This window comes from Anolis carolinensis, chromosome 2, assembly GCF_035594765.1.
Source record: "Anolis carolinensis isolate JA03-04 chromosome 2, rAnoCar3.1.pri, whole genome shotgun sequence".
Taxonomy (NCBI): Eukaryota; Metazoa; Chordata; class Lepidosauria; order Squamata; family Dactyloidae; genus Anolis; species Anolis carolinensis.
The window spans coordinates 20,431,448-20,448,973 of record NC_085842.1 but is presented as its reverse complement, the minus strand read 5'-3'; the positions used below and the strand labels follow the sequence as shown (position 1 = coordinate 20,448,973).

At 43.4% G+C, this 17,526-nt stretch overlaps 2 protein-coding genes across 4 annotated transcripts in view; both read right to left on the bottom strand.

Annotated features, from left to right (window-relative positions):
• Positions 1-17,526, bottom strand: part of LOC100566328 (uncharacterized) — a 66,528-nt gene that overhangs the window by 45,715 nt on the left and 3,287 nt on the right. Inside the window, exons 3-10 of the mRNA XM_062969297.1 lie at positions 17,116-17,212; positions 15,593-15,669; positions 13,839-13,965; positions 10,800-11,650; positions 7,941-8,048; positions 5,647-5,794; positions 4,796-4,891; positions 2,143-3,071 (exon numbers count right to left, since the gene is read on the bottom strand). Coding sequence (XP_062825367.1) covers positions 2,143-3,071; positions 4,796-4,891; positions 5,647-5,794; positions 7,941-8,048; positions 10,800-11,650; positions 13,839-13,965; positions 15,593-15,669; positions 17,116-17,212 — 2,433 coding nt within the window. The remainder of the gene's footprint in view (positions 1-2,142; positions 3,072-4,795; positions 4,892-5,646; positions 5,795-7,940; positions 8,049-10,799; positions 11,651-13,838; positions 13,966-15,592; positions 15,670-17,115; positions 17,213-17,526) is intronic.
• LOC103280951 (zinc finger protein 501) lies at positions 2,101-9,615 on the bottom strand. 3 transcript variants are annotated; one of them, XM_062973500.1, is made up of 5 exons: positions 8,754-9,615; positions 7,941-8,048; positions 5,647-5,794; positions 4,796-4,891; positions 2,101-3,071 (listed from the first exon to the last, which is right to left on the bottom strand). In XM_062973500.1, the coding sequence occupies exons 2-5, from the start codon at positions 8,022-8,024 to the stop codon at positions 2,122-2,124; spliced, it is 1,278 nt and encodes a 425-aa protein (XP_062829570.1). In that variant the 5' UTR covers positions 8,025-8,048; positions 8,754-9,615; the 3' UTR covers positions 2,101-2,121. The 3 variants fall into 3 exon arrangements, with proteins under 3 accessions (XP_062829570.1, XP_062829572.1, XP_016853202.2); XM_062973502.1 differs by lacking the exon at positions 5,647-5,794 and having other exon boundaries at positions 8,453-9,615; XM_016997713.2 differs by lacking the exons at positions 4,796-4,891; positions 8,754-9,615 and having other exon boundaries at positions 7,941-8,144.

Genomic DNA, 17,526 nt, shown 5'->3' with positions numbered 1-17,526 from the left:
CAGGTCCTCAGCCACAGTGTCTTTTGTCTATTCGTTTTGCAGCCCTGTGACATGAGTGTGTTGTGCTTTGTTCCACCCACCTCCGCAGTTGTGTAGTGATGCCTCCTGTGATACCCGCTCTGCATCCCAGGTGCTCCCACTGTTCCTTAAATGATCCTATATCTCAAGTTATATACATTTTACCATGAATAAATCAAAAGCACACAATTCAGTGGAAAAGTGGTAGTGATGTACTTTTAATTGATCGTCTGAGGCTTGGTAGAATACTATGTACGATAATATGCTTGAGTCATACCCTATTCAAAATATCAGTAAATTGCCATCGGTAAATTAGATGAAGTCAGACTGTCTGACCTAATTGGCTAGTATTGCCTGCTCTGACAATTAATGCTTTCTTGTTAGTGAGGAAAAGAAGCTGACAGGAATTTTTGGTCAGGAATGTAATGGCTGTCGTGCTCTCCAAAGTTTGACTATTTAAAGAGATGAAGCATATATTTAAAAGGACTGTTACATATTGTTGCCCTGTGTGTGTGTTTGACCCCGGCTGCCGTTAAACATCAAGAAAACCAAGATCATGGCAACCACACCTATTGATAACTGGCAAATAGAGAGAGAAAACGTGGAGGCAGTGACAGACTTTGTATTTCTAGGCGCGAAGATCACTGCAGATGCAGACTGCAGCCAGGAAATCAGAAGACGTTTACTTCTTGGGAGGAGAGCAATGGTCAACCTTGACAAAATAGTGAAGAGCAGAGACATCACACTGGCAACGAAGGTCCGCATAGTGAAAGCAATGGTATTCCCCATAGTATTATTAAGTAAATGGGTTCCTGGTTATGCACAAAAGTAATAGATACCCACAAATGTAGTAATTGCTTTAGCAATGTTCAGTTAACAGGTATAACGTAAAAACTCATACAGAATAAAATACAATATGTTCAGAATTCACAATTGTAATAAACATAATCCATACATCAAAAATGACTGTAGCTCAACAATATATGTTCTATATATAATTGTTCACTTATTCAATCAGTTCATTGTGCTGAAGAGCAAGTAGGTCACAGTAGATCACGACCGGTTTCGACTAGGTCTTCTTCAAGTGAATTAATAATAGTACATTCATATGTATACCCTTTATGCTCCTCTTTCTAGTTGTGTTTTTATGTCTTCTTCTCTTTTTTTCTAGAGTGGGTAGTGTTGATACTCTGCTGGCTCTTGGTTGATTCTTATAGCGAGTATTTTATTCCCCATAGTAACCTATGGATGCGAGAGCTGGACCATAAGGAAGGCTGAGCGAAGGAAGATAGATGCTTTTGAACTTTGGTGCTGGAGGAAAATCCTGAGAGTGCCTTGGACTGCGAGACGATCCAACTAGTCCATTCTCCAGGAAATAAAGCCCAATGGCTGCTCACTGGAGGGAAGGATATTAGAGGCAAAGCTGAAGTACTTTGGCCACATCATGAGGAGACAGGAAAGCTTGGAAAAGATCACGATGCTGGGGAAAATGGAAGGGAAAAGGAAGAGAGGCCGACCAAGGGCAAGATGGATGAATAGTATCCTTGAAGTGACAAGCTTGACCTTGAAGGAGCTGGGGGTGGCGACGGCCGACAGGGAGCTCTGGCGTGGACTGGTCCATGAGGTCACGAAGAGTCGGAAATGACCATGTGAATGAAGAAGTGTGTGTTTGAACTTTTGAACCTGAATAAAGATACAGTAGAGTCTCACTTATCCAAGCTAAACGGGCCGGCAGAACCTTGGATAAGCGAATATCTTGGATAATAAGGAGGGGTTAAGGAAAAGCCTATTAAACATCAAATTAGGTTATGATTTTAAAAAATAAAGCACCAAAACATCACATTATACACACATAGGGCAAACATTCAATGCCCATAAACACATCAGACAGAGACTGAGACAATTATATTATTATATAATTGAAAACATTGACTACAAAAATGCCTTGAATAATCCAGAACCTTGGATAAGCGAGTCTTGGATAAGTGAGATTCTACTGTACTGTTATTGTTTCACTCAAGCCTAAAGTGACAAGCCTCATTACACAGCAGAGTTAATCTTGATTTAAAGACGGTGATAAAGTTTCAGTTTACATATCTATTTTTATTTTACATAACCACAAACCGCCACACTTTCCATATGGATTTGGACGTGAAAGCCGAAGTTTTCCCTCGAGCGGAAGTGCTTCCCGCAGTCCGGGCACTTGAACAGCTTCTTGCAGGTGGCCAGCCTCTGATGGTCAGCCAGGCTGCTGCTGTGAGCAAAGCTCTTCCTGCACTCTGGACACTCAAACGGCTTAAATGTGTGGGTTTCCTTATGGTAAGTGAGGTTACTGCTCTGCACGAACCTTTTTCCACACTCCGAGCATTGGTATGGCTTCTCCCCCGTGTGGGTCCTCTGGTGATACATGAGGGTGCTGCTCTGGGTGAAGCTCCTCCCGCACTCCAAGCACTTGTAGGGCTTCTCTCCCGTGTGGATCCTGAAATGTTTCGTCAGGGTACAGCTCCGCCGGAAGCTTTCCCCACATTCGCAGCACTCAAAGGGCTTCTTCTCAGTGTGGATTTTCTGATGGGAGGCCAAGTTATTTCTCCGGCTGAAGCTCTTCCCGCAAACCGAGCATTTATACGGCTTTTCCCCAGTGTGGATCCTTCCGTGATCGATAAGGGCCTGCTTCCGGCTAAAGCTGATCCCGCATTTGGGGCACCGAAAGGATTTCTCGCCGGTGTGGGTTCTTTGGTGAGCCAACATGTTGCTGCTCCGGTTGAAGCCCATCCCACATCTGGAGCACTTATAGGGTTTCCCGCCAGTATGAATTTTTTTATGGGCGTTAAGGGTAGGCTTCTTTCTGAAACTCTTTCCACACTCCGAACACTGGAACGATTTCTTTCTTTTGGAAAAAGAAAATTTCCTTACTTCTCTCTGCCCTGCTTGGTGCTTATTTGGCAAGGGGCTTTGAGGAAGCAGAGGGGCTGTGCAAATGACATGGTTTTTACTCGAGTTATGTTTTGCTACAGATTCCTGTTTGTCATCTTTTTTCTTCTCCTTCCCATCTCCTGTAGGAAACAGGGAAAAATGGTATTAATTGCCTGCTTCCCATAACAAATAACTCAGTAGATGCATGTGATCCGAATATGTTTTAATGGTTTTAACTGTGATTTAAAAAATGTTTATACTTAATTATGCTTTAATTTAATGTTTGCATAGCTGTATATTTTAAATTGTATGCTAATACTTTATGCCAAGCTGTTTTGAGTCTCCTTTGAAAGAGATAAAGCGAGGTGTAAATATTTATTTATTTATTTACAGTATTTACATTCCGCCCTTCTCACCCCAAAGGGGACTCAGAATGGATCACAATGTACACATACATGGCAAACATTCAATGCCATATGAACACAGAGACAGAGACAAAGACACAGAGGCAATTTAACCTTCTCCAGCTTCCAGCTTCCTGAGGGGATGCTCGATTCCAGCCACAGGGGGAGCAACAGCTTCATTATCCACTGTGACGCCGAGTCCTTGGATACTTCCTCATTCCAAATGCTGCTGGATGATTTTTATGGTGTCGTAAATTAGTTAAATTAGCCTCCCTGCAAAGTGGTACCTAAATTCCTACTTGATAAATGCAACTATCTTTCGAGTTGCTTAGGTCAACAATGAGCAGGGGTATTGTTTATTTTAATTGTCAGGTGCTCACTCCGACATGGACTGGCTTCATAGTGATTTCATAGCTACTAACCAGCCTGCACCACAGCCCAGCTAATAAATATAAATATAACAACAACAACAACAACAACAACATTTATGTTTTGGTAGGCAGCTTTCCCTTTAAGTTTCTTGAGGTTGTGGGAGGGGCTGCAGACGATGTGCTCAGATCTGGGACTGCTGAGATCTCAAACCCCATTTTAGACTTCAGACTCCATTAAAGCACAAACAGGGACGCCATGAATTTTTAGAGTGTTAAGAGCAAGCTCATGTTTCTGTTGATTATAAGAAAAGATACCCTGTGTTATCAGCACAGAGAAACTACTTCAAATCTATCTGAAACTAGATTGACAAATTATGTACCTGTATGCTGAATCCATGAAGGTTGTGAGTAAACCAAATATGTTATTTTTCACAAAGTCTACTTTATTTTTATCTCTTGAGAGCATGATATAGAAACAAGATATTTTATGGGAGAGTAGATGTATTTTTGGGCACCGAAAAAGAACACTTCTGAAACTCTGCTGGTTTTGTACATTGGCATAATCTCCATTCCCAACAGATCAGAGACAGCTAGGTTATCAGTCTAACAAGTGAAAACCAAATTGCCTTGCATAAGTACATGTAATTGAGAAGAGAAGATTTTACTCAAACGAGTTTTTTGGCTCTTCTCTAGAAGATAATACTTTTACAAAGGTTATGATTTTCAAATGGTTGTGAATGCCATTATTTTCCAAAAGGCTATGGAGATTCTGGTTTTCCAAATGATTATGGTCTCTTAAAAAGTCTTATTTATTTATTTACGATATTTTTATCCCCATTTCTCTACCCTGAAGGGGACTCCAGGTGGCTTTAGATATAGGCAGCTATTCAATGCCTTAACAACAATACAAAATTAAAATGGACATTTAAATAAAATAATAAAACAGAATTAAAACAATTAGAGACATTTGAAAACCATACAATCACAATTGATCACATAATCCACAAGTCTTGCCTTTCCAAAGCTTTCAAACCAGGAACAGAAAATGCTTCAAATTTGTTATATAGTGTTATACACCGAAGGAATCACCTGCTGGTCTTGTGACTTCCTCGTACACCTCCATCAATGGAACTTCTTTTTCTTCCAACCATGGGATGGGTTCAGGTTTGGGAACCAAAAGAGATTCTGCACACAAAAAAGCACACCATGCTTCTCAATAATTTGCATGGGATGGCAAGCTCATGAATTCTTGCAGCCGCAGCTTCTATTAGATTGCAGTAAATTAAAACATTTCGGGAATTCTAGATTCCCAAGTGGTTCCCAAGAACTAAAATATGGTCTGCTGCCTCACCATTACTACACCGTTGCAACAAGAGCAACTGGTCTCACGAAACCCTCTTATAGTGCCGAGGCAGTGGGGATGTTGGGAGGGGAGAGGCTGACTACTCACGAAAGGTGTGACAACAAGCCTCCTGACTGCTGCTTCTCCTCCTCCTCCCTCCCCCTGAGCGGAGCCCTTCCATGTGGTGCCTGGAAGTGGGGGCACCTTGATGTCTTCATTTTTAGACCTGTTCCTGGGGTTATTTGGGGTGCTGATTCAGAAAATTGCATTGGATAGACAACATTAGCTCTAGATTATGAAATATGGTTTTCTGTGGGCGAGCAGATGGTGACTACTGGATGGCACATGTTCTGTATCAGAAACTAGAGCTGATGTGGTCTATCCAAAGCAATTTTCTGAATCAGCACCCCAGATAACCAAACCGAATCTAAACATGACCAAAGACTGATTCGTAACCCTTTTGGTACTAATGTTGGAGAGTGGTCCCTGGTCAAAGTGGTCAACTGGTCCCTGGTAAAAAAAAAAATAAGGCTGGGAATCACTGTTTTAGAGAGTGAGGCCAAGTTAGAAAAGGAATGGGAACCCAGTTAGCCCTTACCGAGTGAAGCGGCCCCTCCTGCTCCCTCCTGCACAATCCACCTGAATGGTGTCCTCTGCTCAGCATCCAGAGAAGCTTCCTCTGCTACAGGCAATTCAGTGGTTGCTACTATGGCCAGGACATTGGGCTCCTGGAAGAGGAGCAAGGACTGGAGGAAGGGGAAATATCTGGTTAGGAAAGGATTGGAAGAGTCCAAAGGCAAGTGTTCTGCCGTCTTAGGACTTGTGAGGAACCACAAGGACCATCTACTCCAACCCCCTGTTAGAGTAAGACTAGAGGCAGGTAAGGTAGTGAAATCTTTGTAGGCTTCTTCTGAACTTAATCTGTCCAATATACCCACTAAAAGGACTGAATACTAGTTAGTGAAGAAATTATAGTGTTGTCAAAGACTTCCATGACGGGAATCACTGGGTTGCTGTGAGTTTTCCGGAGTGTATGGCCATGTTCTAGAAGCATTATCTCCTGACGTTTCATCTGCATCTGTGGCTGGCATCTTCAGAGGTTCTGTTGGCAGTGAGGCAAGTGGAGTGTGTACATATCTGTGGAATAATGTCCCGGGTGGGAGAAAAAATCCATAACTGTATGAAGCAAGTGTGAATGTTGCAATTAGAAAGCTTGAATAGCATTGAGTAGCCATGAAGCTGCGAAGACAATCAGTGAGGTAATATGGTAGTATGGAGGTAGTATGGCCTCCGTTGCCTGGGGGCAACATTCATACTAGCGTTAAACCAGTGGTTTCCAACCTTTTTTGACCAGGGACCACTTGACCAGGGACGACTTTGACTAGGAACTGCTCTCCAACATTAGTACCAAAAGGGGTACAAATCAGTTTTTGGTCAATTTGAGATTCTGTTTGGTTATTTGGGGTGCTGATTCAGAAAACTGCATTGGATAGACCACATCAGCTCTAGTTTCCGATACAGAACATATGCAATCCAGTACTCGCTGTCTGCTCTCCCACAGAAAATCATATTTAATAATCTAGAGCTGATGTTTTCTATCCAATGCAATTTTCTGAATCAGCACCCCAAATAACTCCAGGAATAGGTCTAAAAACAAAGACACCAACAAAATTTTTTTTGGTTGGGCTGTGTTGCTATCTGTGGTTTTTGTTAACGCTCGTGTAAAAAAAAAAAGAAGAGGAAAGGGCTGAGGTTGAAAAAAATACAAAGGGCGGAGCGTGAGACGCAAGAAACTGTCCCTAATGGCATTCTCTCACCTCCTCACCATGGGTGCATAACCATGAGGAAGGAGCCATAGTCTGTGGGGCGTTGCAACGTTGTAGTAACGGTGAGGCCATGGACCACTGGTTGGGGAACCACTACTTTAAACAGACAATGGTTTTTTCTCCCACCGTGGACATTCCATATATATATATATATATATATATACACACTCCACTTGCTTCACTGCCAGCAGACTTCTGAAGATGCCATTAACTACAAATGCAGGCAGAACGTCAGGAGAGAATGCAGCTGAAACATAGCCATACAGCCCAAAAAACTCATAGCAACCCAAAATGAATTATTGCTTACCAAATCATAAGTCCATGTGATGTACTGGTTTGGTGTGAATTAGGGAGACCAGGGTTCAAATTCCCACTCAGCTAGGGAAACCCATTGAAGGAGTCACACACTCTCAGCCCCCAGTAGCGCAATGGGTTAAACCTTTGTGCCAGCAGGACTGCTGACTTGAAGGTTGGGTTGCTGACCTGAAGGTTGTTGGTTTGAATCCAACTCGGGAAGCGCGCAGATGAGCTCCCTCTGTCAGCTCCAGCTCCCCATGCAGGACATGAGAGAAGCCTCTAATGAGGATGGTACAAACATCAAAACATCTGGGCTTCCCCTGGGCAACATCCTTGCAGATGGCCAATTCTCTCATACCAGAAACAACTTGAGAGTTTCTCAAGTTGCTCCTGACACAAAAAAAAGTCTCAGTGGACAATGTAAAGGCAAAGCTTCTCTGAACACATTTGGGCAAGAAAACAAAATTGTGAAAGATCCTATGAGGAGTTGCTCAGGGAGTTGGGTGTGTTTACCTTGGAGAAAAGAAGGCTGAGAGAAAGATACGTGAGAGCCATGTTTCAATATGTGAAAGGATGTCACATTGAAAATAGATACAAACTTCAGGAAAAGATTCCAGCTAAACATTAGGAAAAACTTCATGATGGCAAGAGCTGTTCAGCAGCATAATATACTGCTGCCTAAAAGAGTGGTTGAGCCTCCTTCTCTGGAAGTTTTAAAGCAGAGGCTGGATGGCCATCTGTCAGGAGGGCTTTGGTTGTATGGTCTCACCTGCCTTCCTTCTTGCTCCTCTCCCTCTGCAGGACTCAAGAGGAAGCCTTCTGCCATGGCCAATGGATGGGAACTTGCCTCCATGTCTCCACTTTCTCGCCCAGGTCTCTGTCCCGAGAGAATGGCAATAGGATGTTGAAAACATCATAGGACACTCACCTACTAAGTAGCAGGCATGGTCCAACTTGGGCCCTCCAGGTGTTTTGGACTTCAACTCCCACAATTCCTAACAGCCGGTAGGCTGTTAGGAATGGTGGGAGTTGAAGTCCAAAACACCTGGAGGGCCCAAGTTGGACCATGCCTGCTACTGCATGTACTATGCTATTGTCTGGAGGCCTTTGCTAAGTCACAATATCTCAGCTTCAGTCTCACTCTCCCCTTCTACCCCACTGCTCATTGCATTGGGAGGGAAAAGGGGGCTGCTATTGGTCCCCCAAAAGTGGGGGAGCATATTTAATACAGATCCCAGCTCTCTCCCTCTACTGCACCCCCCTTTTCCTCCCTCTTCTCACCAGACCCCTTGGAGGACCCAGGAAGGAGGCGCTGATGGAGGAGCCACCAGAAGAATGAAGATCCTGGCTCTTCCCTCCACATGGAACACTGCTGGAATGGATAGTAGTGCAAGCAAGCCCTTGGGGCCCTTCTAACCAAACTCTCTTGTTTTAACCCTGAGATGGGTGCTCATCTGTTTGCATTCGCTCTCTATTGCCTGGTTGATTAGCAGCAATGGAAAAGGCTCCTGCTGAAATTCAAAACCGTCAAAAGTGCAGGAACCCTCTTCAAGTTGAGATCTAGTAAAGGTAAAGGTGTTACCCTGACATTAAGTCCAGTCGTGTCCGACTCTGGGGGATGGTTGTCATCTCCATTTCTAAGCCGAAGAGCCGGCGTTGTCCGTAGACACCTGCGAAGTCATGTGGCCGGCATGACTGCATGGAGTGCCATTACCTTCCTGCTGGAGCGGTACCTATTGATCTCACATTTGCATGTTTTCAAACTGCTAGGTTGGCAGAAGCTGGGGCTAACAGCAGGAGCTCACTCCACTCCCCAAATTCAAACCTGCGACCTTTCGGTCTGCAAGTTCAGCAGCTCAGCGCTGTGCCACCGGCGGCTCCTCAGATTGAGATCTAGTAACCCAAGTTTCCAGAAGCAGAGGTTTGTTGACTACATCTTCCAGCAAGATCAGGCTTTTTAAAAAATGTGTTAGAAGCAACTTGAGAACATACCGCAAGTCATTTCCGGTGTGAGAGAATTGGCCACCTAGAGAGACGTTGCCCAGGAGACGCCCAGATGTGTTACCATCTTGCTGGGAAGCTTCTCTCATGTCCCCACAAGCTAGAGCTGACAGACAGGAGCTCACCCTGTCTCGCGGATTCAAACTGGCAACTTTCAGCCCGGCAACCCAACTTTCAAGTGAGCAGTTCAACTGCCACCATGGCTCCTAGGATCAGGCTGATGGAGGAAGCAGTGATGAAGGATGAGCAAAGCGGCGACTTTAATAAGATGTCCTCAAATAATCTGTCCCCATGGTTAGGTTTACAGAGTGGTGGACATAAACAATTTCCAAATGCAACCGAGATTTAAATGCAATTGGCTTCAAACATACCTGCCTTAAATACTCTACTCAAGACATCATTTAGCTCAGGCATGGCAAGCTTTGGCCCTCTGTCCAGGTGTTTTGGACCCACAATTCCTAGCAGCCTACCGGCTGGGTTGCTATGAGTTTTCTGGGCTGTATGGCCATGTTCCAGAAGCATTCACTCCTGACATTTTGCCCACATCTATGGCAGGCATCCTCAGAGTTAGTCTGCAGAACATGAAAGGCACTTCAGAATAACTCAACTAGAGAAGTCAGCCATAGCAGAGCACTTGATGAACCAACCTGGACACTGCGTATTGTTTGAGAACACAGAAATGGTGGACCACTCTTAACAACCATCCTGTCAGACAACACAGAGAAGCCGTTGAAATCCACAAGCATGTGGACAATTTCAACAGGAAGGAGAAAACCATGAAAATGAACAAAATTTGGCTACCAGTATTAAAAAACTCTAAAATCATGACAGTAAATACAGAACAACACTCAGAAGACAGGGAATTTCAGACATGAAAGGATCATGGCCAGCTAACACCTCCCAACAAAGGATTCCCCCAGGCAGGAATCAGCTATGCTTTGAAGCTATAAGGCTATTAAATGCTAATCAAGATAATTAATTGCAACATTCACACCTGCCACAAACAGACAAGAGTTCTTTCTCCCACCCTGGACATTATTCCACAGATATATAAACTCCACTTGCCTAGTTTCCAATATTTAATAATAATAATAATAATAATAATAATAATAATAATAATAATAATAAAAACAACCTTTATTTATATACCGCTCCATCGGCTCGAGAGGACTCAGGGTGGTTTCTAGCATGTATAAAACAGTCAGTTGTCAAAAGACATACAATGGCATGAATGAACAAACAAAATAAAACAATATCATAAAACAGCAGTAAAAACAGTTCAATCTAAAATGAACAGTTACAGTACCAATCTACACGAAGGAGTCCAGTACAGTAATCGGGGCTGCGCGGTATATACCTCACAACCTCTTAGGATGCCTGCCATAGATATGGGTGAAATGTCAGGAGAAAATGCTTCTGGAATATGGCCATACAGCCCAGAAAACTCACAGCAACCCAGTGATTTCAGCCATGAAACCCTTCAACTGCCTACCAGCTGTTAGGAATTGTGGGAGCTGAAGTCCACCTGGAGGCCCCAAGTTTGCCCGTGCCTGATTTAGATTCAACAACGTCCTTATTGCCAGGCTATTGCACAATTCATCTTTTTAGTTTCATGTGTTTCCTATTCTGGGAAATGGGTATTTTCTGGTCGGTTGTACCCATTCTGAGACTGCGCCCACGGCACGTCCTCTGCGTCCCAAATATTCCCACCCCTCCACAAATGCTGGGGACCCTTCGTCCTTTCCCGCGCTGTGTGAATCCCAAGGTGAAAGGCAAAGTTTTCCCTGGAACGGAAGTTCTTTCCGCACTCTACACATTGCAACGGTTTGTACACGTGGGTTTTCTTATGAGCCGAGAGGTTGCTGCTCTGAGAGAAGCTCTTTCCGCACTCCGGACACTGGTACGGCTTCTCTCCCGTGTGAGTCCTTTGGTGATAGGTAAGAGTGCTGCTTTGGGTGAACCTCTTCCCGCACTCTGAGCATTTGTACGGCTTCTCTCCGGTGTGGATCCTCTGATGATCGATAAGAGCGCGGCTGCGGCTGAAGGTTTCTCCGCATTCTGCGCATTCAAACGGCTTCTCCCCCGTGTGCGTCTTTTTATGGTAAGCAAAGTTGCTACTCTGAGCGAAGCTCTTCCCACATACTGAGCATTGATACGGCTTCTCCCCAGTGTGGGTTCTTTCGTGATCGGCAAGGGCTCGGCTACGGCTGAAGCTCTTCCCGCACTCTGAGCACGTGTACGGCTTCTCGCCAGTGTGGATTCGGTGATGGTCAGCAAGTGTGCTGCGCTGACTGAAGCCCTTTCCGCACTCAGAACATTTGAATGGTTTCTTCCTCACCAAAGTTTTCTTTCCTATGTGACGCTCTCCCTGTGATGGTGTTACACAGAACTCTGTGCTTTTATGAGAATTTATCATCAATGTTTGTTTGGCTTCGGTTTTCGTCTGTGTTTCCTCTTCGTTTCGTTCCCTTCTACCTACTGTAGAAATAGATAGAAGAAACTGATCAGAGCAGAATGGATCTGTTAAATGGAGAAAGTATTTCATGGCCGGAATTACTGGAGTGTGGTGTGGTTTCTGGGTTGTATGGCTGTTTTCTAGCAGCACTTTCTCCTGACAGTTTGCCTGCATCTGTGGCTGGCATCATCACAGGATCCAGCCACAGATACAGGCAAAACATCAGGAGAAAATGCTGCTAGAACATGGCCGTTAATAATAATAATAATAATAATAATAATAATAATAATAATAATACAGTACAGTCTCACTTATCCAACATAAACAGACCAGCAGAACATTGGATAAGCGAATATGTTGGATAATAAGGAGGTGTGAAGACTTGATGTGATGACAGGGATGGAATCTTTTTGGATCCCACCTCTGCCACCAAATTGCGAAGGATTCAACTTCTACTTCTATGTATCCTACTTTTCAATGTTGTCGCTGCCACCACCTTTGAAAGATGCTTTGCTCAAATAATAAGCAACATTTGAAGAAACAGTAACTTGTTTATTTATAGCACAAAGCTTGATGGTTGCAAGAATGTTATATCTTAAGTTGAATGATGTTACTTCTGTACAGTAAGTGTTGCAAGACTTCTCAATAGTTTCACTGAGCTTAGTATGGTATCAGCTTTATATTACTTGTTTCTTTCAGTTAGGAATATTGTCCTTCTTGAACTCAGTTGATCTGTACCCGATCAAACTTGGACTGGGGAGTTTAACTGGTCAACCCTAGTCTTCCTTGACTTAGGGATGCAGCCTCAGCTCTTTAGTTATCTCTACTAAAGGCTCAGCAACTTTAATTTTAGCCCTTCTCCGCTAAAACTCTCTAGCTGCTCAACTTCCTCCCACAATCTCTCTTTTTCAATCACTCTCCTTTCTCACTAAACAGAACCAACTGCTCTGCTCAACCGACAAACTCCAACTGCCGAATTCCAACTGCTAAATTTTGAATTCTAAGGCTTCCACCAGCAAGGTGAAGCCACGCCCCTTTTCCTGGCCATGCCTTAGAGGCTCCCAGCTTCTGTATAAGAATAGCTGAAATATATAACCTTAAACAGTCAACCTAAACATAGCAATCATGAATAAAACACAATGGTCATGACATCTTTACAGGAGGGATTAAGGAAAAGCCTATTAAACATCAAATTAGGTTATGATTTTACAAATTAAGCACCAAAACATCATGTTATACAACAAATTTGACAGGAAAAGTAGTTTAATACACAGTAATTCTATGTAGTAATTACAGTAGAGTCTCACTTATCCAAGATAAACGGGCCGGCAGAACATTGGATAAGTGAAAATGTTGGATAATAGCCTATAAAACATAAAATTACATTATGATTTTAAAAATTAAGCACCAAAATATCATGTTACAACAAATTGACAGAAAAAGCAGTTCAATACACGGTAATGTTACATAGTAATTACTGTATTTACAAATTTAGCACCAATACATTGCAACATTTACTACAAAAACAATGACTACTAAAAGGCAGACTGCCTTGGATAATACAGAACATTGGATAAGTGAAGCTTGGATAAGTGAGACTCTACTGTACTGCATTTACGAATTTAGCACCAAAATATCACAATGTATTGAAAACATTCACTACAAAAACATTGACTACTAAAAGGCGGACTGAGTTGGATAATCTAGAACGTTGGATAAGCAAATGTTAGATAAGTGAGATTCTACTATAATAACTTTATTTTTATACCCCGCCTCTATCTCCCCAAAGGGACTCGGGGTGGTTTACATGGGGTCAAGCCCAGGTAAATACAATAAGCAAAATAAAACACATCAAAAGAAAAAACATGCGCAATGATAAAATTTCATACATTAACAAATAAAGATAAAATGGCAAGCTTAATAAAACATGATTTAAACACCAAAATAAAAATCATAAAAATGAACTGGGCAAAGTGCACCGAGTGAGTTTTGTAAACACGAAGTAATTGATACAGTGCTGCAATTTGTGAGAGAGCAACTTGGGATGGGGATGGACCCTGTGGCTATATTATTTCTATATAAATGTGATTGATAATGAATGAAAATGATGCTGAATGTTGGCCCCAGATCTTCTGAAGTTGCTCAGCCCTTATCTACAGCAATGAGTTAATTGTGGTGAAAAACACGTGGAAGACACAGAGGGGGCCTTACCCAGAGAGGCCACAAGCCCACGGTTCTCCTCCATGACTTCCTTGTGCAGAGCCCTCTGGCCTGCATCCAGCAGAGCCCACTCCTCCTCTGTAAAACACACAGCGACTTCATCAAAGGTCACCAGGCCCTGGAGAAGAAAAAACAAGAAAATGGTTTTGTCAGCACTGTCAGTCCTTCATGTTTGCAGATTTGACTATTCATGGATTTGATTAAAAACAAATGTTCTCTAGGAGTCTTTAGCTCCTCCAGTGCATGTCAATGGCCAACTTCCAGTGGAGACTGACCACAGGGTCATTCTGGAGAACTTAGAAATGTCTATGGAGATGTTTTCTTGGATTAAAAAACAACATTTTTTTTAATTTTTAATTTTTATGGAGTCTTTTCCTCCTAGTCCCAGCAAAGGTGGAGGCTAACTATAATACAAAGCACTACTTCTAGCTTCTAGTTTCCTTCTAGAATAATAGATCATAGAATCATAGAATAATAGAGTTGGAAGAGACCTCATGGGCCATCTAGTCCAACCTCCTGCCAAGAAGCAGGAAATTGCATTCAAAGCACCCCTGACAGATGGCCATCCAGCCTCTGCTTAAAGGCCTCCAAAGAAGGAGCCTCCACCACAATCTCCTCACTAAATGAAACATGCAGAATAATCACAGGATGCCTTAAACCTACACCTGTTGATAAACTCCACAAGTTAGCTGGCATTGCCCCTCCTGACGTGCGACGGGAAGTTGCTGCCAACGGTGAGAAAAATAAGGTCGAACATTGTGAAAGCCACCCACTGCATGACTATCAGCCTCCTCCCACCAGACTCAAATCAAGGAAGGGCTTCATGAGAACCACCACTCCTCTTGATGTTCCTCCAGCAACAGCAAAGGTGTCCCTCTGGGCAGCTAAACCTGACAATTCTAACTGGATGGCCCCCCACGAGGGTCTTCCTCCAGGGGCAAACCAAGAATGGGCAACTTGGAAGTCCCTGAACAGACTCAGAAGTGGAGTGGGCAGATCTAAAGACAACTTGGCGAGGTGGCACTACCTGGAGGAATCCTCCACCTTGTGTGACTGTGGAGCAGAACAAACAACTCCGCATATGTATGCTTGCCCACAATGTCCTACCTCATGTACAGAGGAGGAGTTGCTTAAAGCTACGGACAATGCAGTTGCTGTTGCCTGCTTCTGGTCTAAAACTATTTAGTTGTTTTGTGATTTCCTCTATTTTTTTCATCATTTTTAAAATGTATTTGTTATGCAATGCTTTTGACACGAAATAAAAAAATAAATTTCTAGGCTTTGCAAACTGAGAGGGCTACTAGTGCCTGAGCATGTTCCCAGGTCCACCTAGCCCTCTGCTTCTCCAAACTGGTGGTTTGTCTACACCTGCCATAAAACATCACTCCTGGGTGTCCACACTGTCCGTAATGTATTGTAAAACTGGTTAACTCAGTTTTCCCATATTTTGCAAGTTGAGGAATTCCCCACTGTCTATGTTTAGTCTGGACAACTGGATTGGCTCTAATCCAAACCACTCCACTGTCCACCTGGTCAGGTAAAAAGGGATGGATTGAACCTTGGCCACCGCCTGGTGCCTCTGCTACCACTGCCCTCCTCCTTCTCCCTAGTCAAAAGGGTGCCTTTGTTGTCAGCATTTGGTGTCCTCTGACAGGATTACTAAAAACTCCCTTATATTTTTAGACACAGGATATCTGGTTTGCCCCCCTTCCCTGGGGATCCCCAAACCTTTCCTCTTCGCCTACCTGGTCCACCAGGACTGAAGATGTTTCCATTCCTACAGGTAACTGCATGGAGGGCAGAATGTGGATTCTTTCACTGACTGTCAAGATAAAACATAGGTATAAATAATTTGTTCTAAGTCCAGTTACTTTTCCCAACTAGAGTCCGACATGATGAACAGATGCTGTTGGATTTTGATGGCTAGGATGTCTCCCTTCCATGTTGTCTTTTTACCAGCAAATCCAATCTGTCCTATTCAATGGGCTTCTCGAGATTGGCTTATAGCGATACCTGCTGTTCTGGTGGTGTATATTCTTTCTTATAATGGCTTTTCAGTTAGTAGTTTAACTGCATTTTAAAAACAACTTACTATTGTCCCTTATTTTGGAGATCTTCTTTGAGCATTTCAGAGCCCTTTGCCCAATCTATCTATCTATACACATAATAAAAGTGACAATCTGTATGTGTGTATGTGGCAGGGGTGCCCACTTTCACAGACAGGCTCCTGTATCCTCAAACAGGTATAACCCACAGTGCTGAGGAGCCACCAAAAGCACTCCCTCCAAGGACGTTGCAGGTTACAGTGAGCAACACATCCCAGTGTTCCTTTCTCTCTCCATTGGTGTGGAATTTGCATGACCACGCCCACTGTCTCTCCCTTAACCTTTCCCTACCCTTTCCTCTGGTGCACAGCAAACAGAGGAATTGATCAGCAACTGAACATCCTGGAAGGGTTTGGGGGATTGACTCAACAGGATGGAAGTTGTAGTTCACCCTGCATCAAGACAGAGCACTGTGATCACCACTGACAATAGACCGGGACCAAACATGGCACACAGAACCACCATGAACAACTGAACATACTGGAGGGGTTTGGGGGGAACTGACCTTCATTTCTGGAAGTTGCTGTTCACCTACTTCCGGAGATACTGTGACCACCACTGATAATAGATCGGGACCAAATTTGGCACATAGAACCTCCATGACCAATTGAGCATACTGGAGGGGTTTGGGGGAAACTGACCCACCATGGTGGGAGCTGTAGTTCACCCTGCAACCAGAGACCCCACAGACCCCACAGATTATGCATCTAGAGAGCAAACTTGCTCAACATGACAAACTAAGTACTGATGGAGTGTCAGAGGGTTAACCTGGCATGATGTGAGTTGTAGTTCACCCACAACCTTATGCATTTTGTACAATTAAAAATGGCTTTTTCAAATAACTTGGGCAACACTGAGTACCCAAGCTAGCCCAATATAAAGTCTTAAAAAGTTCAACTTGAACTCTCTTTGCAGCTGTTTCAAGAGACCAGAAAAACACTACGGTGTTTATGTCCTGCTTCTGGGCTTCCCACAAGTAACGTGGGGCCACTGTATGAACAGAAAAGTAGACTAGAGAGGCCCTTGATTTAATCCAGGATTTTTCTTAGGTTGAGCTCTCTTAACTTGTTAAGCTTAAAGGGAACATTAAAGCAGCCCAGGGATTTGAAGCTTACTTCAGACAGAGTGTGACTAAACAATATTGTGACCCTATTAATCCTTACCCAATGAGTTGGCACCTCTTCCAAACTCCTCCTTCGATCTGGTGTCTTGTGGAGTCTCCTCTTCTTGTGGTAATTCCCAGGCTACTTTACGTAGCTCCTGAAAGTAGAATGGAGATTAAGGACAAGGAAAGGGATAATTAGGAAAGACCACTATTTTGAGATCTTCCTGTACCCAGAGCTCCTTCTAAACTAGAGGACAGAAATACTAGCCCTTCAGATGCCACCAAACTACAACTCTCAACAGTCGTAGCCCACACAGTAAGTGGTGAGGAACACTGGGAGCTGAAATTCAATAACACCTGGAGAACCTCATAATGCCCCCTCTCACTGCAAAGTTATTCTGCATCATATACCCAGCACTCCAGATTAGTACTCCAGATGGGCCATAATGAACAAATTGGGCCTTCCAGG

Excerpts from the sequence above, each read along its gene's own strand:
- LOC103280951 (XM_062973500.1), bottom strand. The coding sequence starts at position 8,024 with ATGGAGGCAAGTTCCCATCCATTGGCCATGGCAGAAGGCTTCCTCTTG. Across the intron at positions 5,795-7,940 it reads AGGAGCAAGAAGGAAGGCAG|TCCTTGCTCCTCTTCCAGGA; the intron begins GTGAGACCATAC and ends CCCTTCCTCCAG. Across the intron at positions 4,892-5,646 it reads AGGAGGGGCCGCTTCACTCG|AATCTCTTTTGGTTCCCAAA; the intron begins GTAAGGGCTAAC and ends TTTTGTGTGCAG.